Source organism: Molothrus aeneus, chromosome 5 (genome assembly GCF_037042795.1).
Source record: "Molothrus aeneus isolate 106 chromosome 5, BPBGC_Maene_1.0, whole genome shotgun sequence".
Taxonomy (NCBI): Eukaryota; Metazoa; Chordata; class Aves; order Passeriformes; family Icteridae; genus Molothrus; species Molothrus aeneus.
Window position 1 is genome coordinate 34,740,381 of NC_089650.1, and position 24,745 is coordinate 34,765,125.

The 24,745-nt window shown below is 40.3% G+C and overlaps 1 protein-coding gene across 2 annotated transcripts in view; it reads left to right on the forward strand.

The window, feature by feature from the left end:
• The first annotated feature begins 206 nt into the window (after nucleotides 1–206).
• The window catches only part of PTPRB (protein tyrosine phosphatase receptor type B), a 62,705-nt gene continuing 38,166 nt past the window's right edge, over nucleotides 207–24,745 (forward strand). For both annotated transcript variants that reach the window (XM_066550224.1, XM_066550225.1), the window contains exons 1-7: nucleotides 207–261; nucleotides 1,536–1,925; nucleotides 10,217–10,455; nucleotides 15,597–15,873; nucleotides 22,749–23,027; nucleotides 23,402–23,659; nucleotides 24,410–24,673. In XM_066550224.1, the coding sequence (XP_066406321.1) occupies nucleotides 207–261; nucleotides 1,536–1,925; nucleotides 10,217–10,455; nucleotides 15,597–15,873; nucleotides 22,749–23,027; nucleotides 23,402–23,659; nucleotides 24,410–24,673 (1,762 nt within the window). The remainder of the gene's footprint in view (nucleotides 262–1,535; nucleotides 1,926–10,216; nucleotides 10,456–15,596; nucleotides 15,874–22,748; nucleotides 23,028–23,401; nucleotides 23,660–24,409; nucleotides 24,674–24,745) is intronic.

A 24,745-nucleotide genomic window follows, 5' to 3' on the forward strand; every position in this document is an offset into this window, starting at 1 on the left:
GTATTTTTCCAAAATAAACCAACTAGTAAACTGAAGAATCATATTAAAAGGACAAAGTGCTGTAAAACCCCCCAAAACAATTGAATAGAAGGAAGTGCTCGTCACTGACTTTTTCCCCCGTGAAGGCACATTTCCTTCCTAGCCTTCGCTTCACTTATCTGAGGTGGGTTTTTTTAAGAGAAGCATGGGGAGTTGCTAGAGGGAAAATGGATTCTTTATTTCACGTCCTGGTTTCTACCTGTCTTGCCTTGACATTCTCAGGTAAGTGTCTCTCCCCACTTCCCCTCTGCTGAATTGCTCTTTCTGCCAGTGAGCAGAGCCCTCCGGCACAGCCGGTGACTTAAAGAAACCGAGTCACCTCTTCTCTGGGCTTCATACCAGAGGAATGAGGGCAGGGCCAACACAGCCCATTCTGTTTAGATTCCTTTCCAAAGGAAAATAAACTGCCTTCTTCTTTGCTGGAAACACATCTTCTTTTTTTTAAGAAGATCTCCTGATAGACAATCCAGGAGATGATTTTTTGGGACAAATGCTTCAGACAGGAGATGCCTGTCTTTTATTCATACTTTATAAAACTTCAGAGACAAGAACTTTCTATAATGCTTAGTTAGAAAATTCCCAGGTCTGTAAAAACAGGGGAATGACAATATCAATTGAGGGAAATAAATACACATTTGGTTTAGCACTTGGTAACTAATGGGGATGGAAATGTTTGAGTAACTGAGATTAAAAACAAAGAACAACCTAAACTTGATATGGCAGGGAGGCTGCATTTGAAATAACCAGTTCTGTGTTCTGTAACAAGTATGCATTTTGCTTGGTAGCTTTGTGAGGTTTTGATTAATGCACTGTAATTTTCTTCATTTGAGTAGCTGGTGTTGATCTTTAAGTGTGGTGACACAGAAAGCTAATCTTACGTGAATTGGAATGGTCACAAAGCTAACAGCTAGAGACTTTGGAATAAATCCAGTAAAACAGATGTGCTTCCTACCAGTAAAGAACCTCCATTCCTGTAACACAGGCATTGAGAGATTCATCAATTTATGAATATCCTCCTACGTTTCCCTCAGAAACATTATGAATTTTACTAAAACAACTTTTAGGCAGTAAATTATATTTTTAAAAGTCTGTGTTGTAAAACTGAAACAGAGACTGAGAATTCATGTAGACGTGTTTGCTTTCCAGCAGGGGAAATGAGGGACTGGTGTTTGAATTTAATAGTTCTTGGATTTCTTTTATATCCAGTTTAATTTTTTCTTATTTTTATGTATAATGAAGGTCAAGATAACCTTGCCACAATAGCTTGGGATTTTGCATTTTCATTATTTATGTTACCAGCACATGCATCACGTGGGTGTTGTGTTTGGAGGGTTTTTTTAAAATAGGTTCAGCTTCTGGAAGTTTCATGAAAAGTTCAACACACAGAAAGTGGGAAGAGAAATTTATTTGCTGATGTATTTTAAATAATTGGTAATTTGCTTTTTGTCAAGTAAATGTGTAATCAATCGTATTTTCGTGGAATTTTCCTTTTCCAGAAGGGTTTCTGATTATCCATGTCCAGAAACAGCAGTGTCTTTCAGAAAAGAGAGGAGTCATTATGGAAAAGTGCAATATGACTGACCTGAACCAGAAGTGGCAGTGGATGGCAGATGACAGGCTTCTCCATGTGAAGTCTGCCCAGTGCCTGAGCATCTCCACACGCTCTGCTCTGTCGTCTCGCAGCATCACTGTTGATTGTCCCCAGGCAGTCAGGTGGAATTGCCACGAGGATGGGCTCCTCAAGGTGGCCAACAGCTCCCTTTTCCTCACAAAACAAGGTCAGAAGGTCATGGCCAAGCGGAGTAAAAAATACCTTCATACATGGATGCAACTAAAAGCCAGCGAGACGGGAAAACCTGTTTATGTAAATCTGTGCTCAAAGCAAGGTGAGTTATTCCTTCAAGAAAATATCCTGGGAGTTTTGGTAACAAAAATGTCTCTGTTATGCTAATACTAACTCAAATGTGAAAAATTATGATATTTTATTCATACAGAAGAATGTTTTTCACAGTTGAAAAGCATTTTGAGAACTGTTAAAGAACAGCTGAGATGAGTGCTGTCTTTCTCACAACTGGTGAAGTTTTTAATCCACTTTATATTTTCAGGATGTCTCTCCTTTTGTCTACTCCCAATCTTTGGATCAATGAGCTTATATGTAACCTCAGCTCACTATTAGTGTGTCGTTTCCTTTCTCCATTTCTAAACTATGGGTACTGATTCCTAGTACTTTTCAAAAATGTAGATGCAAAGAAGTTCTCCTCCCCATTCATTTTATCATACAAATACAGATCCAATCTGTCAAGAGCAAAAAGACATCTGAAAATCAAACACATGCACAATTATTTCTCTGATTAACCTAAATGCATTATTAGAAGAGTCATGGCTTATACATTTGCATGTTTACTCAGTGTAATTTTGCTCTCAGATGCCATGTACATGAGAGCACTCAAAATCCTGAGAATAATGAATTGAATTGAAAGTCTCAGAAATTCTTGGAATAGTACCTTGAAATGCAAAGGTCTGTGCACATACCTACAGCCATACAGATATACCTACAGTATATCTGTGTGGTTGTGGGTTTCCATATCCATGACAAAATGGAAGGTACAGTGGTTGGAATACTGCTTGATAATGCTTCTTCAATGTCCCATTGTCAATGCTTCCCGGCAAAGATGTTGATATTGTTCTTGTGCAGTATTAAGCAATTTTTCACAGTAAATAAGAACAACCTACAGACATCTTTTTACTATTAATTCTTGTCTTTACAGGGTTAAAAAAAAAGTTTTATGGCTGAAAACTGTTGCATATGTCCAAGTTTTCAGAATGTTTAAACCAAATCCTCATTCTTTCTAAACTCTTAGTTATTGTAAGGCAGGGTACCATTTTTTTTCAGCAAATTTGCACTTGCAGAACTCTGCTCATAGGACTACTCACCTGAGTGGAGGCATGAAAGGATAGCATGCAGAACCAGGGAATGGAAAAGTGGCCATGATGCCATCCCAGTCCTCCCATACATGTTAGAGATTAAAAAGGCAAAATCATTTGAAGTCCTGTGGGATGCATATGGCTTGCATATTCAAAGACACTATGAACAGTTCAGATGAGGTGCACAGGTAGTGTTATTTCCTTTGGGTGGAGTGTGGCCTAACAAAGTTAAACTAACCTTACACACTTTTTCTTAATCATCCCCAGAGGAGAAGCAATTTAAGACCAATAAGTACTAAGACAATTGTCATGAGATATTAAAGCACCTTCTCATTTGTTTACTGTGTTCAGTTCTTAAATGAATTTGCCTTGATTTTCCTGAAATTCTCTCCATAGACAGGTCTGTAAATCCTTTCTAAGAGTGTTACTTACCTTATTTTTGACAGTTCTGGGAAGCTCTGCTAAAAAACCAAGAAATTATTGTAATCCTCAATAGCCAAATAAGAATTTTAGGACTATAAGAAGCTCATAAAGTGGAAGTACTGTTAAGAGATTAATTTTCCAAATAGTAGTAAGTACTGTGATAACAATATCTAATGCACCCAGTTCTGGTCATGGCATCCATATGCTTGTGAAAATCTTCAACGCTAAATGTGTAAAATTAGTCTTCCAAGAACATCTATCTGCTTTCAGTACAAGCAGAAGTGGATCAGCCTAAAATAACATATTTGGTCTATATTTAGCTAAGGTAGTAAAAATTGAGCAAAATCTTTGGAGCTGAAATGGCTGTAAGTTTTTCTCCTCCTGACTAAGACCACATTTTGCTATAATTTACCCTCTATTTTCACAGTTCTCATAAAAAGAGTTCTCTTTTGGCATAGGACTAGCTCACTGAATTGCATCCCAAACATCACCCCAGATAGAGTAGAAGCTCCAAACCCAATAACTGCAACTACCTTTTATTCTGGACCTTACTCAAACATCAAACATTATTTTTCTAAACCTGGGGAAAGTCTGAGCTTGGATTTGGATTTCAAATCATCCGAGATGTGTTTGGATTTACATATTTTGTAACAGTCCTAACCTAAATGACTATTTGTGGAAACCAGGATCAATTTGGGAATGTAACCCCTCTCTGCTCACTCAGAGGTAATTCCAAATCTAGCAGCAAACAGTCCTTCTCATACAAACTCATGTTTGAATCAGGCCTCCAGCTGAAACAGCTAACATGAAGAATGGTCCTAAGGTATCAATATCCCTCGAGAAAGTGAGACTTCATTTCCCACCAAATTCATGAGGACATTCTGGGCAGAGTGAGAAAAAATCTCTGTAATGCTAAAGCCTTCTTTTCACCAGCCCACTGTTGGGTTCAGAGCTTCTCTAAGCTCAGAAACCAGGAGAAGGAACAGGAATGGAAACAGGCAAGAGGAAAAGATGGGGCAGTTGAAGAGCTAGAAGGCAGGATGACTGAAAAAGAACAAAGAATGTTGCATGTAAATAACACTTGTGGAACAAATGTCCACCATTAATGCTGACAGACTAACACTGATGTCACTCCTGAGCTTCTTTTGTTCTGGGTAGGTTAATTTCAATAAAATATCCAATTAAGAACAGATGCAATGCTATGTGGCATCTTGAATATTACCAGCAAACCTCAAAACCACTGCTGACCAAAAATTATTCACTAAGCAGGGAATTACTTCAAATGAGTAGTAGACACAAGGCCAAGCTGTATGCTGCAGTTATGCACTGAGCTCTAGAGACTGTCACACAGGCTGTAGAGCAGTCTGGAAACAGAAGGTGACAGTAACTGTTTTGTAATATGATGTTCTTCATTGCATTTCTCTTCTATCATATCATACATGGTAAGGACAACCCTAAAGCTGTGGATATCAGGACATTCAAAAAGAGTAGCTGATTTTGTGGAGGGTTTACTTACAGCTGTGTGCCAAGCACTGAAGAACCATAGTGGGATCTACAAAGATATAAAACATGTTGGATAAGGAATTCAAATAACAACTGGAACATCTTTCTATCTCTTGTTTGTTTCCAGCCTGAAATAGACAAAATACCAGATACCAGGTATGAGCTGAAGTCTAATGTGCCATCTGATGTTCATGCTGTTCCTTCCCCCTTTTCTAGCCTTGGTTCTTGTCTGGGATCGTTTATTTCACATAAGCTTCTCTCTTCCCCTTATCCTCCTTTCAGTTTAGTTGCTTCATAATCAGAACTTCAGCTAAGTAAATTCACATCCCATTGGTGATGCTTCAGTGGCTGAGATGGAGCACAGGATAGACCAGAGCAGTGCACACTCCAAGCGTGCTCTGAACCACTGGAGCAGCAGTAGCACTGCAGAACATGGGAAGACACAGGCTTCTTGGGACTTTTGGGAAGGTGGGGAAGCACCAAAGAAAGATGGCAGAAGCACAGAAAAGGCAGAAACTCTTACCTATTCTTGAATTAATTAAATTAAATATCTTAGGCTTTAAGCTTTCCACACTTTTAGTGTTTGTAGATACTGCAATAATCCATACATAAGTTCACTACCAGTTGCAATTTTTTGTGTGTGGAACTTTTACAATTTTCTTCAGGATAAATTAGAACAGTGATAAACAATATTTTCATTCCACCTTTAAGTTGACCCAAAATATTTTCTCCTAAAATACCTTTACTGAAATTCATTTTAATCTCTCCAAGTTATTTTATAGGGTTTTCTAAGTATAAGATTTTGCTAACACATACGTGAACCCATGAAATATCAAAAATTACTTGAATCTTCTTTCTTGGGTCAAAGAAATACATGGTTGACCACTTCTGCTGAGCTTCACCTAGTTACGGAGAGGTATCAATGTCAGATCCTTGGACATAATTTCAAGACTGTACAAAATCCAATAGCATACTGAGAGAAGCTCAGAGATAAATATGGGTTTAGATTTTCTAAAAAGAAAGGGAGAAATCTGCAGTGTAGCCTAGGTCCTTGGGTTTTGTAAATTTCTAAAGCCTCAATGAGCCACAGCACAAAGAATATAGAACAAAACCAGCTCAGCTACTTTCATAGGGAAAAAAATGGAACAATAGGCACAGCTTCCAAGAGCAATCAGGCATGTCCTGCTTTATGATTTCATCTTTGCTAGTGCTAACAACTTTACTGGTATTTTTCATTATTACATTATCTCTATTTTGTGTGGACCTTCATGTGGGTTTGAACTTTCAGGTGTCTAAATGTAGGTGTCTGAAGGAAGGGATTATTTCACTTACCTCAACAAGGTGCTTTTTCTCATTTGAGATGCTCCACAATATTCCACATGATCTCTGGCTGCCAGCCCAGAAAGACACAGGTCTCCCATAAGTGTTATGAGAGCCTGGGCAAACACCCCAGATGCCCTAGGGCAGTTCAGATTCCACTAGGTTTAGGCAACTGAACCAAGACCTAGGTGTCTATGTAATTTCTGCATATCTGAGCTCTCTTCAGTAGAGGTGTAATCCATGGAGTTAGTGGAACTAGATGCCCCTTCCAGTGACCAAAAATCCACTTCAGGGTGAGCTGGAACTACTCATAGTGTCAGAAATAGGGCTGGTACAGCAATGGTGTTATCATCATAGTTATATGGATGTTCTGCTACAACTGATGCTGAAAGAACCTTTCAGTGGCAACTTCAGCATTTCAAAAACAAGCAAGTAAAACAGCAGCTCAGGATTAGACTGGAGTTTGGAGACATTCAACCTCTCTGACATAAGATACAAATGGTACTAACTTCTACAACATCCAAATAAAGGAAGAAAAAAAATTTAAGCAGCACAGATTTTGCAGGTTTTAAAAGTCACATTGAATGGGAAAGAAAGGACATTCAGAGAATTTTGTTTTTCTTTCATACCCCAACATACAACAGAAATCTGAATTATGCTTCTTTTATTTACAAGTAATTAGGTAAAATATAATTCATTTTGTCCCGCACATAAAGAGCTTAAAGCAGCCCCTTCTTGTTTCAAGTCTTGCAGAGAGTTAGATACAGTTTTATGGAGTATTTTGTATCTCATACACAAAATATCTGATTCAGTTATGTTTCACTAGCAGTTCAGCCTTAGTTTTCTGAAACTGTGCTCTAATAGAGTAGGCAGATCAGTACAATGTGAGCTATTTCAGAAAGCTGCACTGTGCCAGCTCAGCTGAGGCTGAAAGCACCACTGTAGGGTTCTCAGCTCTTGGCAACTGACCAGCACTTTTGCTGTTCCTACATGGAAATGTATGGCAGTCCCTTCCTTGTCAGCAACCTGCTGCTGTGTGGGTGGATGGGGTTTGCAGTACACTCCGTGGATGAAATATGCACTTAGTCAGAACATCATCATTTCTCCTGGGTGTGCTACTGATTATTACAATATTATGCTCACACACTGTATATCATGCAGCCACTAGTGATCAACATCAGTGTCAGTGCTGCTGTCCTGTTCCCAAGAACAGTTTTATGACCCATTTCCAAAGAGGCTGCTGGAACAATGCTAAACACATCTGAAAAATACCACTGTTGAGATTTCTGTGTACTTCACAAATGTCCAGAGAGGAGGTGTGTTTTTTCTGGTTAAAAAATTTGGAACTCAAGTTGTGTAGAAATCTGCTACCTGGGCCTTATAATATGCAATTTTCTTTTTTTAAGTGCCTGCTACTGAAGAAGGGCTGTGAGGGTCCTTATGCTAGGATCACAATAGTGGTTTTACTTAGAATATAAACATGAATTCTGACTTTCTTAAAGTGGGTAACAGATATGAACCCCATTAGTCAGTCCACTGTAGGATATATGGAAAACACTGGTACATATATCTGAAGTTCCAGTATGGCATAGTTCTGTACACAAGTCACTTCTATCCACAGTTTACAGGTAACAGACTGTAACCAGTATTTTCTGGGAAAGACCCTTTAGCTTGAAACCCAGAATAGCCTGAAACTTATTAACATGAAAGGTTGGGTCATGCAGTGACTAAATGCTTGTTCATGGGATCTCTGTGGGATGGTGGAACTTTTCTGAGGACCAAGTGTTTTGCTTCCAGGAATGTTGAGCTCTCCCCTCAGCTCCTGCACCAAGAATGCCAGTTATTCCCTGGCTGCTGAGTCCCATAAATGTCACTGGCAGCACCAGCTTCCTTTTATGGAGGAACAGCTTTCCTAAAGCACAATTGCACTGGAATGCAAATGCCTTCCTGCTGGAATCACTGGTATTTTTCTGTAAATTAAACTAAAAAAAATGTTTAGAGTGTTTTCATGTTGGGTGTGTAAATATATATTTAGAAACCCAAATGTGAGGGGTTTTTCTCTAAGAGATTGCTGACTGCAGATATACTCTTTTTTTGCTGTCTTTCTATCAATAAGTTCTACTTCCTGCTGAAGTAGGAGAGAGATATCTCAGAGACATCTGAAAGGCATAGAACTCTTTCCAAGTCCTCAGGGCTAGGATTTCTAGTTGCTACTGTAGACTTTCAGAGACCCACAACAATTAGGATATCTCCAGGAACAATGACTGTCATGGAATCTAGACTAAGTCTGGACTTTTCTCAGCTAATGGGTTTGTTGCAGCACCTGATGTCAGGTTGAGCACAAGGTTCCTGTCCTTCTGGTGGGAACCATGAAGGTATGTGACATTGGACCACAGCAGATTCTGCACCTCAGGCTCTCTGCAGGGGGGCATGCAAAGGCAGCAGCATGAAGATGATTGTGCAGTTAGATGAGACCTGAGGTTTCAATGAAAACCTTTGCACAAGCAATTTGGAAAAAATATTTAATCAACATTTTTTGTAATTTAATGGAGACTTTGATATCTTTTTTCTATTTATTTCCAGAAAAGCACAATTAGATAAAAGGAAAGGAAATATCTACGCTGGATACTAACCCATTCCAGTAAACTACTACTTTTAAAAAAATTCCAGAATCATGTACCAGATGAACATATTGTGCTGTCAAGCACAGCAAATACTTGCATGGAAGTATTTCCTACTAGAGTTTACAATCTTACTTTTCTGTGCAAATCAGAGTGCTGCAATATTCTTTACATAAACATGTTAACATATATATTTACACATATACAAAAACTTGATAATGTTGATTTTGTGGAAGCTCACCCACTGCTCCTTTGGGTAAGAGGTAATTTCACCTTGCCCAGCTAAGACATCATAATTGCACACCAAGTAATTGCATTTGAAAGCTTCTACTGCAATTTAACCCAGTCACTACTTTGTTTTTAAAGGATTTGTGAGCTAAAATTGTTATAAATGGCAACCAGCCCAGTGGCTCAGCAGCAAAACAAGGTTCTGTGATGCTGGAGACCCCAGTTCAAGGACAGACAAAGTGTCTTGGGCATTGAGCCAATACACACTAGCTGTGTTACAGCAATGGCTGGGCAGCTTTTTGTGAGAAGGGGCCAGTGAGTAATTCCAATAGTTTAGCTGAAATGTGATGCTACCAGATGTAGAGGCCACCACAGCTTGAACCCTGCCCTCACTGCCACAAAGAAAGGATATTAAATACATACCAATGGGGAGGAAGAGCCATGAAAATGTGGAGGAAAAATGTGTAGTAAAATCTTTCCTGAGCTCTAATTGCAACTTTGGCTTTCTCTGAAGGATACGTGACTAAAAAAGCGAACCCACTGCCATATTTACAGATACTTCAGTTAAGTGATAGATCATTAGCTGAGCCTTGGGAAGGCAGCAGTCAGGGACTAGCATGGGGTCAGCATAGGACTGATTTTAGAAAGCAAGAGAAATGTTCATGTGGGCACAAGGAACTTGAACATATACGTTGAGAAAAAAATTATCTTGAAAAATTATACTGAACAAAGACTTGTTTTAAACTTACACCAAAAAAGGGCAGAAGTGAATCTGGCCCATGCACTTAGAAAGGACAGGAGAGGGTTGAAAATATGACTGTGTGCCATTTGATAGATACAAGTAAGGGGAAAAGTTGCAAATGAAAAAAATTGTGCCATTAATGACAAAGTACAACCTTTCTCTTCCCTTCAGAATCACTCACAGACTGTATTTAAAATGAATGGTATGAGTGTTCAGGGACATTATTTTTTTCTGGTTATGTTTCTCAGGCTTTGGTATTGATGCAAAAACACGTTTGCACTGAAAACGAAAAACCTATAGAATTGACAGGTGTACTTGAACTACTTGGAAGCTGTATCAGCCACATTTATTGATCTAATTAATTGTTTATAAAAATGTTAAGGCAATTTAAATAATTTTCCTTTGTTTGTTTTAGATCTCCAAGATGCAGACACTTCTGTGTGGAGTACTAGAACTACATCCTCCTCTTCAAATGCTGTTACTTCTAGGCCTGAAAATGTGTTGAAGAGTAGCACAGAGATGTTCATCAGAAATGTGACTGAACACTTCAGTAAAAATCCAACTGAAAACCTCTACTTTGACTTGAAATCTGCAGTAACAGAGAAAGCCTGGATTCCAACAACCACTCTTCAGTACTCTAGCACTACAGAAGAGGTAAGACAGAAGAATTACTGATTTTTATAAAGCCTGCTCCACTCTGTGGAGCCTGATAGCTATTACAAGTGGGCTTAAAAAAACAACAAACCAAAACCTGAAACAAACTACCTAAAGGACTAAGCTTTGTTCTTTTCTTGGTGGGATGCTTTGTTTTGATGTTTATGCTGACAGTGTCCTTTGCTAGAAGCATAGCTGCAGAAAAATTCTGCCTCTTCTGTACAGCCCAATCCTGGTGCAAATGTTGCATTGGATCAGGACATGTGAGAAGCAATGGAAGGCTCCTGTGTGGCAGGACCCACAGGAGCCTGGGTATCTGCTCTCAGTGACTCAGGCTCTGGTATTGTTTGTTATATGATGTAAGGGTCTAGTTCCAATTACATGCTAAGAATTACAGTATGCAATGCCCTTGTTTACAGATAATTACATACATTGTTTACAGATCAAAGCAAGAGAAATCCAAATGCTTTAACTGGCCTCGAAAGGAACCCTGGCCTTGGCCACGGTCAGCTTATGTACTGGCTGATAGGCAGAGTGGAAACACACAGACACTTCTTGGTCTCTGGTCTGTCCGGCCACAAACTGCCCTGGCAGAGAAGGTCAATGGGGCTGCCTGCCCAGCTGTAGAAGGAGCACATGGCAGGCCATTTGCTTCAAATCAATTTCCAGTCTTCCTTTTCTGTAAGACTCAGTTCAGTAATGTGAGAACAAATCTGGAATTACCACTGGCAAAATGTGCACAGGCAGTTAGAAGCATGCAGGACATTCATTATTGGTCCCTGTATCACTATTATCACATAGTGGTTTAGAACTGAAAATCCCTAAATTCCCTGTGGTTTATCTTCCAGGGTACCACACTACACTCAGTGTATTGGGGCAGGCAAACATGCTTCAGTTACTACTGTTTGCTGAAGCGGATAAGACTAAGAAATGTATTTTATGTTTGGGAAGGCTGTGGACAGAGTGTCAGGGTCCACAAACTTATGGTTTATGGACCCCAACACTGCTGTTCTGATGCTGACAAGGGAAAGGGACTGAGCCAAGGATGGGCACACTGCACCCTATTCCACAGCTGATGCAGTTCTTTCTAAATATCATCTTTCTGGCTCAGTGCATGCAGGCTGAGCTTGTTTCCTCATGCCCTCTGTTCATTTGCATTCCTCCTGCACAGAATACTTGTTTTTTCCAAATGGAAATTTCCTATAAAAACAAGTATTACCCAAACTGCCTCCAACACTACTACTACATAATCCTGCCAAAGCAAGAGAAATGGCACCATTTTAACAGAAACTACTGCCTCTTGTATTTCTACCCCACTTGTTCCTGAATCACAACATTTGCACTGAACAAGCTGCTTAGGTCAAAACTTTCAAACCAGAATTCTGATGATAAGCTGTCTAAGCATATCTATGAAAAAAAAATCAGCAGTAGCTTTCTCTTGTAGCCTCCAACTGGCTCTGGACATTTGAATCTAGATATACCAATTTAGACACACAAACTTAAAGTCTTTGGCCTCCCTCTCTATTTCCCAGTCTTTAGAGTGGAGTTAAAAACATTTTTGTCAAGCTTCAGGGATGTTTAAAGGATTAACTGGATTTAACACAATACTTTGAAAACACGTAGACTAAGTGCTGAATATTGCTGTGAGGAAGACAATACCTTCTATGAAGTGCATTTGCCCAGGCTGGGGCCTCTTGTTTGCAGAAGTAAAGCCATGTTGTTATTTGGCTGTGCACATACCCATTTTGGGGGGACAATAGTGGCATTTCAATTGAACAAAATGTTTGGTTTAGAGCTGCCTTGGATTTCAAGTGAAACTGCAGCTTGCACTTTGAATCCATGACAAAAGCTATGCAAAGCCCATTTCCTCTTGATTAGAGAGACAGAGAGGTTGGTGTTAAAAAAAAAAAAGTCAGGAAACCTTGGGAAAGTGTCTGAAAGGGACTTTGGAGCCTGCTATTAGAGACACGTCCGGCAACTCCCAAAACTCACTTCCAGTTCTTTTTTCAGTTTAATTAGTTTCTTGGCTTGCCACACAGGTCAGTAAGTGTTAAAGGCTGTGTGACTGATTTACTAAAAGCCCATTTATTCAATACTAGTCTGGAAATAATTACTTGTGGCATTATTTTGGCTATTCTATATGAATATATTGCCACCAGTGAATGATGGACCCCTCATGTTTTATTCCAGTGCTGGCAGAGACATCTGTCTCAGACCTTACCCATGTAGCAGCTTTTTCTGGATAACATACAGAAGGAGTAAAAACCTGTAATAAACCAGTACTTTCCTACTAATGCAGAAAAGTAAATATTTTATGATATCAAGAATAAGAGTAAGAAAGTAGGAATTATGAGCACTTCTGAGAAACAGTAATATAATTTTCTTCCACAATTTATCTTATGCTAGCTAGAAGAAACAAACAGGTATTTATGTCCAAAAGTCTTAAGTTTTACTTGTGGTAGGTTCCATTTTTTTTCCTGGATTTTATGTTTGCAGTGTTGATTATGCTTCATTTTCCTTTTACTTATTACATCTACTTTAAAAAACTTATATCTAAATATCCAAATTATATCTTCCCTGGAAGTTCAGGTCATGGATGTTTTCAAAAATCCCTAGAATAATGTGAGCTCCTTTTCAAGAAAAGGCAGGTTACCCTGAATGTTTTAATTTTCAGAGAGGGTTTTGAAGTAATCCAAACATCCCAATAAGCCTTCAGATTTGCACTTCTCCAGTGCTGGAAAAGTATTGGTGTGGTTTATGCTGTTAAGCCCAAAAATCACAATCACCTAAAGAAGAAATCACACTGTAAAACTCTCACCTTAAATGATGACAAGACATCTATGTCATTTTAGTCCTAGTTTAGGTCTAAGAAACACATCTTGTGTTTCCTATCAATGGTATGATTATCCCTGTGCTAGCTCTTTGGGGTTTGGTTCCTCCTTCTGTCTGAAGTATGTAAAACATCTCTTCCAAAGGAGATCCTCTCTGGCATAACAACCAACACAGACTTATGTTGTCACTTAAGGCAATGATCATAAAGTTATTAACTACCCTCAGCTTTGCAAAGTACAGCACAAGGCACAGAGGTCCACTGGGACAGATGAAGTTTTCTGTAGGGACAGGTACCACTCTTGAGTGCTCAGACTTTTGATTTCAGAACAGAAGGACAGCTAAGGTTTTTCAGATATTTGTATCTTGTTTGACAGGTAGTGCCCAGAAAAATCCTAGAGCAGCAGCTCCTCTAAAAGGCAGACTAATGTTTGTAGAACCTAGAACCTTTTTCTCCCTCAAAGAGGTCAAAAGTGATACAGATGGTGTTGAATTTGCTTGAGGTACTGCTTTTAGAAGTTAAAATCCCACACACATTATGCAGTACAGAAAGATGCAGAAAAATACTATTCCCATTGAAGAAAGTAAATGTCCATTTCCTTCTCTTTTGTGCACCTCCAAATTCACTCCATGGCTGCTATTGTGTATTTGAATATCGGAAGGTGCAAAAATGCTTCTGTCTTACACTTCTTCCCTGTCTGCCCATGCACACATTGACATGCGAGTTCTCAGAGGCTGAAATGTAAGCAAGAATGAAATAGGTATGCATGACAGAAATGGAAAGTTTTCATTTTGACAGTAGCCAACTCAGAGTTGCACACATCTTTATTGGTGCAGTCTGAAAATAGGGAGACTTTTTTGCTTTCCATGGCGTGTGTAATTTTACCTTGGGAGATATTCAGGCGATGTGGGAAGGAATTGTTTCGAGGACACAAGTTGAAACAGAAAACGGAGATGACTTGGCCGCTCCCACAGACTTGCTGCTGCAGGCAGGAGCTCAGCTGGGCTCTGCTGGGCTGTCCTGGATGCAAGGCCCTGGCTGCAGTGCCACATGGCCAGTGAGAGAATGGAGCTCTTGGTGCTCTATGGTTAACCCTTAAAAACATCTGAGTTTGGGACACGAGAGCTGGAGTGGTGGGTTACCGATAGCTAAAGCCAAAAGGAGGGTGGACCAGGAGGAGGGATGGCAGTGAAGGGTGGCCGGTCTGAGGAGGGCAGGCATGTAAGGTGAGGTGGCCATGGAATGAAGCAAGCATGAGGCGAGATGTCCAAGAGGAGTGGCAGGCAGGAGGAGAAGGAGCCACAGGAGGCAAGGTGGCCGTGAGGCAAGGCAGGCAAGAGGCAAGGTGGGAATGAGGCAAGGTCAGCATGAGACAAGGCAGCTGCGAGGTGGGGCAGAGGCAAGAAGACATTGTGAGGCGATGCAGCCATGAGACAAGGCAAAGCAGCGCCCGGTGAGGTGCAGCCAGCGTGCGACAAGCGTGCCGCTCCCCAACAGCGGCACCACTGAAGGGCCCCGTGCGCCGGGGGAAAGATTGCGAAGACAAGACAGAGGGGGAAACCGACATGAGGAGGAGGCAGCGAGGAAGGAAGAGACGTGGGGTGGGAGAGGAGCCGGGAGGAAGGTGGGATCCTTAAGGAGAGATGGGCGGCACCCCGGAGCCGGTCGCCTGCCCGGTGGGCGGCAGGTCCCGAGTCGCCGAGCTTCGCCCCCCGCAGCGAGACGCGAGGAAATCGCCTCTTGATTGCGGAAGTCGGCGGGAAGGGCTCCGGGAGAGTCAGCCCGGGTCAGAATGGCAGCGTGGGAAGCGGCGGCCGCCTCCCCCGCCTCCTCCGCTCCTCCTCAGCCGCAGGCGGGCAGCCCCCCCACCCCACGCCGGTGTCAGGGAGGCGGCTCGGCGGCCGGGGCAGCCCCGAGCGCATGCAGCAGGCGGGCGGCCCGGCACAGGGCTCGGAGCCCGGCGGGGAGCGGGGGCCCCCGGGGCCCGCCGCCGCCACTTCGCTTCTTCGGATACCCCCACCCCAACCCCGCCGTCCCTTCCCCTTTTCCCCTCCCCGCGAGGGTTTTTGGCGTTAAAAACTGTCGGCGATGCTGAGCTATGGAGCAGGATTCGCCCTGTGGACGGCGCTGGCCCTGACCAAGGTGAGCGGCCGGCAGGAGGGGGGCGGTGTAGGGTCGTCCCTCGCAGGTCGCAGGCGAGCCTGGGGGACACGGGCAGGTTCGCCCCGCAGCGGCACAGCGCGGGGACAGGGCTGGGGGCTGAGCCCGGGGGTACTGGCGGGTCTCTCAGAGCTCTCCCCGCTCTCCGCAGGCCGCGCCGGAGCAGGCGGCGGGATGCAGCGCCAACCTGACGGAGCGGAGCGTCGCCGGGCAGAGCGTTCGGCTGCGCTGGGGCGCCGCGGGCCGCGCCTGCAACTTCAGCCTGAGCGGGCGCTCCGAGGACGGGGAGGCAGCCGGCTGCCAGCCCGCCCCCGTGGGCAACGGCACCTACGGCTGCACCCTGCGGGGCCTGGAGGCCGGAACCTGGTACCACCTGCGCATCGAGCCGCTCGCCGGCGGCGAGGCTCTCAACATCTCCCTGCAGACAGGTAGGGGCGCGGGCGCGGCAGGTGCGCGGGGAGGGACGCCGGGCTTTTCCTTTTCCTCCCCTTGCTTCGGCCGGCTCCAAGAGGAGGAGGAGAGCGATGCATTTACAGCTCCTGCAAGTGGGCAGTGTTTGCTGAACATAGCAGCCCTGCGCTTGAGTTTTCTTTAGCCCACTGCCAGAAGTGGCTCCTGCCGACAGTTAACCCACCAGGCTTGAAAGAAGGTGCTGTGAGGATATTAAGTTAAAAAAATTGGTTTTGTCGTACTAGCCCATAACATCCTTCGTGCTCATGCAAATACATTGTTGTCATAATTCCTCAGCTGACAGTTTATTTACTGTGTTTAAAATACAATCTATTTCATAGCAGGTAAGTCTTCTTTAAGGGTACTGAAACGCACTGTTTCAGCCCATTTCCATGCTTTGGTTCTGTCTAAGCAGAGACTAAAAGAAAGTAAGGCTGAAACTTCCTTCTTATATGTTTTCCCTGGATATCACCAGTGAGGTGTTATGATATGCAGTTGTGTACAGAGCACTTCCAGTGACACATCCATGACTGGCTGTAAAAAATGGTCCAGCAGCCTGACAGAGGGCTGCCAAGGAAAGACCCCCTTCTGCATTCATGTTTGTGTGGGCATGCGAACAATTCAGCTGTGAAGCAATGGACAACATTGAATGACAACAGCTGCAGTGGCACAACTGGCCTCTTTCTACCTGTATTTGTGCTTTGTGAAGATGATAAAATATAATGCTGTTCAACCTCTTAAAAGTAGTAGTTCAAGACCCAAAACAAAGATGTCTTAAATAATGTACATCATTAAATGCCTCTCTGATTTGCTCCTAAGGTTAGTTTTAGAGGGGTACTTAATATTAGTATTGAAGATTACAGCAGCCAAGTACTTCACAATTACAAAGGTGTTGCTTTCTGTCGGAACCTTTTTCCTATATTAACCATACAAATGCACTAAATACTCTCCATTAATTTGCTGTGCTAACTCAAGTTTAAAAAAATCCACTGACAAGTCTGCTGGTGTCATAGCTGTACATTAAGCACAGGTCATGTCAGTTGGTAAAAATGAGTAATAGTTCCTATGCAGACTGTGATTTAAATTCGTTGTGCATCATGTTGATTGTTTTTAATATTGATATTGATGACTTGTAATGTGAAAATTGAAATAATAGATATCAGAGAGGCAGGTATAAATCACCATCATTTCTGTATAGTAAAGTTCTATTATTGAACACTTGCATAGAAGGTGAGAAGATACCACTTTAGAGCACGTTTTGATTAATAGAGTACCATTAACACAGAAGCTTGTACGTGCCATTTATGACTTTTTTATCACTAAATAGATTTTTCAAGGCTGTACGATGAAAGTGATTGGAAACAGCTGATCATTAGAGTCATATTATGTAGCTGACATCAAAGTGAAAAGTCTGATTAAAGTTTAAGTTCAAATACTGATAATTGGTATGCCATAGTTGAAGTGAGGTTTACGTTTAGGTTTTGGATAGCAGAGATCAGTCAAAATCATGAAATAAGAATCAAGGAGCCATGAATGTTTCCTGCAGAGAGCTGCTGAGATTGAGATTGCTCTGTGGTTCCTTGCTTTCCTTGAGTTGAATTGCTTGATGGTGTTCAAAATACACAATTAGCCCCAATTATTTTTTTTTCTAAAGAATTTTTCTAAATTATGTCTGTGAACAACCCATGGTGTATTGTCCATACTGAGCTTTTCAATGCAGAATGAGGGAGGATTATTCCTCTTATGTTTCCACTAGGGGCAGCATTTTAAACCAATTTCATGGAAGCTCTTTTTCACCTGTTCTTTGTAACTTGATGACCGTAGTTTTAGTTTACTATCTACTGAACCTGAATGTCCATAGGCATGCGTTCCTGGAAATTGTCCTGTGAATATGGAAGTATAAACAGTCTTTCCAGCCATATTGTAAACAAAATTTCTACCAATTTCACTGGCAGTGGAACTGAGTTATGGGCCATCTAAAACCACAATGTCTGACCTTGGTCAGTGAGGTTCCCTTCCTGAACTCTTTTTCTAAGGAAGATGGGCTAAGCTGTCCGCTGAAAGTGCTTTCTCCACTGGCTATCAAAGAAGGCTAGGTTAAACCAGAAAGCTGAAGTGTAGTTGGTTGAAATGAAAGGAATCCCATCTCATGTGTTTTATTTTTGCAAAAAGATGTTTGAACATCTGTATTGTCTTAATAAAATAAATACACATGAGAAAGTGTGAGAATGTTCCAGGTTTGTTTGTATGCCTAGTTCAGAAACTACCTTTTTGCTCATATTCAATCCTGTAAAAATCTTTGTGTGCCAGTTCTGAGTTTAGTTTTCATCAAATTCCTTATACAAAGTACTTGAGTCGCTAAGCACATAAAATCCAAAACATTTGGTTAAATTTTGAGTGTGGTGTTTTCTGACTGGGAACTCATGGTGAAAGCAATGAATAATGCATGCCACAGTTGCAGTGGTAATGTAAAAGGTTGGAGAGGACCATATTGGCCTTTTGAGTATATAATGTTACATTAAAATCATGGTCTATGTTGTTTGCAAGTTTCATAGTCTGATAGAATAATTGTGCAACTCGAGAAGATTCCATAAACTCTCAAGTAACACCAGATTCCCTTGTGAATCTTTTCTTGGAGAAGCAGCTTCTATTTCACTTGTGGATACATAGATCTTAAGTCTAATGATGTATGAAATAGTGGTACAAGAATCCACACTAATCCTCTAAAGTGACTCTTTTTACTCGAGAAATTTTGGTCTGTGGGTTGTAAATTTAAAACAGCAAGTATTTAATCCTGTAGAGCAGAACTAAAATAGGTCATCCAAAATGATGGAAAATACAGTCACATATGCACTTCATAAGCCATGTATACATAGGCATGGAAACACACAGAGTGGGGACATTTGTGCTGTTTTGGTAGAATAGGAAAGGAAGAAAAAGCTGATAACACAATTATCAGCTCTTAACGACAGATAAATTTTCCACTGCAAAACTGAGATTACAGATGTCAGTGGGCACAAGTATGCATATTTGCTTCATATTAATATTTACAAATTGCTGGGGTTTTTCTAAGTTATGTATATATATATGCACATTAAACAGCACATAAAACCATACAACTAGTCAGCATGCTGCTGACATTGCAAAGCTGGGATATGCACCTGTCAGTCCTTTCATGTTATATTGTTTTCTCAATAAAACTATTTCTGTGATTAAGAATTGATGTACAGCAAAAGATGGTAGGATTTTGTCTTTCTCAATTATAAGTAAGATAAATTTTAAGTTCTCAAATCTCCAAATGTCTGTGCACCAGTATAACTATATTTCAGCAAATTATTAGGTCTAGGTAAAAATAGTAGTATATGAATAGATCCTAAATTACAGTTAAATTTATAAATTTCAATTCAGAATTGAAATACAGATTTGAGATACTGGTCTAGAGAGCCATGGAAAACAATTTTGCAATTACCCCACTTTCAACTATGTCTTCTAAAATAGACTTATAAATGCCATTTTCAGAATCTTTGTCTACAAAAATATTGCAGTGCTGTATTATGTCACTATCCAATTCAAGCCTCCTGTACTGAGAGAACTATAGGTAAATATTTTTTTGTAAGAAAATCCATTAAATATTTGAATGAAAAGAAGATAAAATTCTATCTTCCAAGACACAACTGTTAGAGTGGTTTTTCATTGTAATATGTGACTTTCTAAGCATACCCAGGTCATGTGTTGACTCCTGTAAATTTCAAGTTATTTGGAACAAATTTGATTTATTAGCCATCTGTAGGAACAACACGTGGCATGGCTCTAACTATAGGCTGTATAATCCTAGCATCTGTAATCATGTAATGGTTATGATCATCGTTTCAAAGGCAGAGTACAAGAAGAAAATAAATAACCGTATTTTAAAGATTCTCTAAGTTGCGTATCATCCCAAATAAATGGATATTTGTGCTTAGTAAAGACAATGAAATCAACCCTCTTTACTTAATCTTCAGAAAAGTCCTTATGAAGTAGGTTACTGTTTTATGAAGAGGGAAAGGTAGGAAAAAATATGGTAGGAAGATAACTGAGACTGGCAGGAATTCCCCGTTACTAAGTCCTGGGCTCATACCTCCCAGCTGTTTTTGTTTTCTCCTGAATAAGGCAGGTGTGTTTCTGTGCTTACAGGCTGTATCTGGGAGTCATGTCACTGGAGTTTGACATAGCCATATCTGTAAATTGGATCTGCAGCAGCTGTGCAGAGAAAGCATATCCTCTTCCCCAGAAGTGAAAATGGAGTTGCAATATAATTCAAAGACCATTAAGTCTCTGGAAGATGCTTTTGTAGACCAGGGGACGTTAATTTGTATAGTGTCAAATGGTATAAAAATATCTTGATGAAAATATTTTATTTCTGTGATATATCTGTGTTGTATCGTTGCCAACAGAGACTTGTCTAACAATGTAAATGGTTTTTTAAGTGTTTGTTTCCATCCAGGGCTCTTTCAGCCCAGGCACTTCCCAGTCTCATTGTTCCTTTGTTCTAGCGGATGTACAAAGCACTGAGTGTTTTGTTTTCTGGACCAGATAGATTAGATAAAGTCTGAATTTCTGAACTTCACCTTCTAGGCACGCAACTTTCTTCTTTGCTCATGCACCTTAGGAGATAGATTACCCAGGACAGTAAAAGTGCTTCTGAAAATGCAGATATCTTTTTTGTCAAATTTGGCAAATAATATGGATAGCAATGGTGATTACTTTTGCAGGATTAAAGAACTGTTGACGTTGTTCTAACTTAGTCAGAAAGAGGGTTAAACTTATTGATAGTTATCATGACTGTTCTCTCAATGTCAGTCAAATTAAAACTTTTTCAGCTGGCTGTGCATCTGACCATATATAGTGCTGGAATTTATTTCTGACTTCCAAAGTCTGACCTTTCAGATTAGAACAATTGCCTTCAAGGAACAAGATTATACCCCCACTATTAACTTTTGCCAACATAATAGTCTTTGGTGGCTTAGTATATATTATAGGTGGAGCTGGTAGTCAAGCCTATTGTTAAGATTTCCTGACACTTTTCATTAAAACCCCATGTTTCAGTTGCTGTAACTGGGTGAAGTTTTAACTATTTTGCCTGAAGTTTGATGTGCTTGGTCTTTAATATTACTTTCTTCTTTTTCAGATTTAAGCAGACTTAGTTTGGCCTTTAAGAAAGCGGTTAAGAAAAGATAGTTACTTTTATTGATTGATTTTGTAAATCAATTAGTTTAATTTTCATCTCTTTCTGAAGAGCACTAACATCTCTGTGGTCCAAAGGAAGAATCTGAATTTAAGCAGAGACATAGGTTCAAAGGGACACAGTGCTTTCAGAGCCACAGAGAGGTTGAGGTTGGAGGGGACCTCTGGAGGTCATCTGGTCCAAGCACCTGGTTCAAGCAGGGCCACCTGGATCTGGTTGCCCAGGACCATGTCCAGTCAGTTTTTGAATGTTTCCAAGGAAGGAGATGCTTCCTTGACATTCCTAATGTATTTGATTGACAAAGTATACCACCAAAACTTGGCACTATTCTGTTCTCAGCAGAGCTTTGTAGGAAGTGATTAAACCTTCCACATCATCCAGAATTTGAAGAAAAAGCAGCTTAAAGGCTGCTAAGGCCCTCCTACTTATGTATTTGTAGGTGGGAGGTAGGTTCAACTTCATCTTTGCAGCCTTTACATTGCATTTTTAACTTAGTGTGATTGACATTTTTTTGTCTTCTTTGTTCAGGGAACCAAGCAGCAATTACTGTATTGGAAAAATAGTCTTGTTCTTCTGTGTTTGAGGTGCTGTTCATACAGAGACCACAGTTCTCAGTCTGGATGCACCTTACGCTCCTGGTCTGATGCTAGGAAAGAGTAGCACAGAGTGTACTCTTGTGGTACAATTTATTCCTAAATTGTCGGGAAATTTTAACGTCCCAACTTATGAAGGCTTGATTTCACTGCTTTGAGTTGTTTCATGATATCTTAACAAGTATTTGCTTAGCCTTTTTGGAAGACACAAATGTCAATACCTTAGTACATCAACATGTAATACATTCTGTGTGGTTTGCATGAATTCTTGTGAGTCATGAAATAAATCTAGAGAAAAAAATCAACCAGATTCTTTAGGTTTGGTCAGTTTATCTTTCCTTTAGAATGTACCTTATTTCACAGGTGATTTTACTGGAGAGCTTCTTAATAAATAACATAATGAATGTTGAGAGTTTCAGAGAAGTAATTCCAATATTAGTTCCTTAAGGTATATCCAATGTACTGTTTTGGTTTTTTTAAATTTTTATGAAGAGAACTACAACTGAGCAGAAGCATGTTCTATCAGAATGTTTGAAGTTGTTGAAGCTAATACTAAAGACAAAAGATCATTGCCCTTAAAATTGTATAAACGCTCATACCCTTAACTGATAAAGGGTTTAGGGCGAGTGCTAGGAAATGAAAGCTGTTGCTGCCATCTATAAAGCTACATTACACTGAGGCACTGAGTTTAATTTGCTGGGTTTACATGTTTGCTGTTTCTTACTAAAGTTGTTAGAGTTTTACTATCAGCAGGTTTCCAAGCTTGCAATATACATCCACAGTGGAAGTGTTTTGCTATGTGCATGTCTGTGTGAGTGTGTGCAAATACATACAAGTAATATTTCTGAATTCTTCAAGACTCTCTTGTAGACTGGCTTCAATGTACAGTGTTTATAAATAGAAGGAGAAAAGTATTGGCAGCATGATGATGATAAAGGGAGAGTTTTGGAAGATTTCTTGTGCTGCTGTGTAAAATTTCATATAATGCCAAAGCAAGAAATGGTTTATGTTTTCTGGTTTTTTTTCCTAACTGCAGATCCCTTGCCACCGTCTCGTTTGGAAATTAATAAGGAAAAAACGACACACACAAGCTTGCAGGTTCAATGGGATCCTTCTTCAGGAAAGGTGGACATGTATAACCTAGTATTACTTGATCGTGATAATAAAAAGATACAAGAAGTCTCCATACCAGGAAGAATTTCAAAAACAGAAAATACATTTTCCAGTCTCATTCCTGGGAATAAATACAGCATTGTCCTCAGTGCTGTTGCTGGAAATAAGACTACCCCAGAACTTCACATTAGTGGATCCACTGGTAGGACTTCTTTTCCTGTAGTTCATCAAAGTAAAACCACTTACAGTATTCTGTACTTCTGCATTTTGAAATTAGCAAATTGGTATAATTCTTCTACATGGCTATATATATATATATATATATATATATATATATATATTTATGAAGTATCTATTATTTCTACTTATTTATAAGTAGAAATAAAATATGAATCTCTGACTGACATAAAGAATTGTTTGCTAAGAATAGAGTCTCATTTTTATTGTATATTTGGGGTTGGGATTTCAGTAATCCTGAAGAAACCCAACATATTCCAAGATTAAATCTATTTAAAATTGCTGAAATGATGGAGATAACCATTAGACCTTAAGCATGTGTCCTTTTTATACCAACAGTGCCATCTCCTGTGAAAAATATTCAGGTCAGTGTTAAGACAGACACTATCCACGTTTCGTGGTCTTCTGGGTCGGGACATGTGGATCATTACAGGCTGCTGTTGCTGGATAATCATGTGCCAGTTCATGAGATTCACCAGGAAGGCTCCCTTACCTCCTACACCTTTTTAGGACTTACAGCAGGCCACCTGTATAACCTCTCTATCATAACCCAGGCTGCAGGATTGGAGAGCAGCAGTTTTCAAACAATCAGGACAGGTATGATTTCAGAATTCATCACAACAAAACAAGAAGCTAAGGCCATAACCTAATAGCATTATAGGATGTATTTCAGAATAATATGTGATTTGTGTTCCAAGTTAGAGACACCATAAGCTTATTTAATTCCCTAAGTTACCACTGCAACAACTTAGAGGCTAAAATGAAAGTAGAAAAAGTGTGAAAGGGAAGCAGAAAAAAAATGTAAAGTAGGTTAAGAATTGCAATATCAAATGTTGGTTTGGGTTGTTTGGGGTTTTTGTTTGCCTAGTTGGTGGGTTTAATATGGGTTTTTGGGGATTATCAGGATTTTTTTCTTTTCACAAAGAAATACTGATTCAAAGAACTAGAGTTATAGAATTTTTTTTTCAGGAACATTTTTCGGGCTGGAGTTCTGTGGTCATAGAGATAATGATAAGATGACATCCTACTAGAGTCCAATGGTTAAAACACTTGTGTAGGGGAAAAAAGGGTCATGCCTTTGTTCTCCTTAATTTCTGGGAAGAGTAATATGCAATTTCTTTTACAGAAATCTTATCAAATGTGGTGGTTTTGCATGGGAGGCATTTAGGGAAGTGATTTTGGAAAGTGATGTGCACTGTGACCAGTCTTCACTGTTCAGCAAAATCATTCATACTCCACTTTATATAACTATTCAAAATCAAAACTTAACTATGGGAGTTTGGGAGGCAGCAGGTCTTATATGTTTTGTGGTAGTTGTATTTTATTCTCTTTCTTTTCTTTTTTTAGCCCCAGCTGAAGTCTTAGATTTGATGGTGACTAACGATGGCAGTTTAGATGCTTTAAAAGTTAAGTGGAGAAGACCTTCAGGAAACCTCAATTTCTATAATATCACTCTGTCTCATCTTGGATCAGTTAAAGAAGTCAAAAGTGTGCAGCCACCAGTCACAGACACACAGTTCGACAAGCTGACTCCAGGACGTCTGTATCAGGTTACTGCCCGCACAATCAGTGGTGAGCTGTTCACCGATCGGATGGCAACTGGGAGGACATGTAAGTCTTCTGCTTCAGTAAGAACATTGTAACTAATTTTTGCCTACAGTGGCCTTGTAGCAAATCACTGTA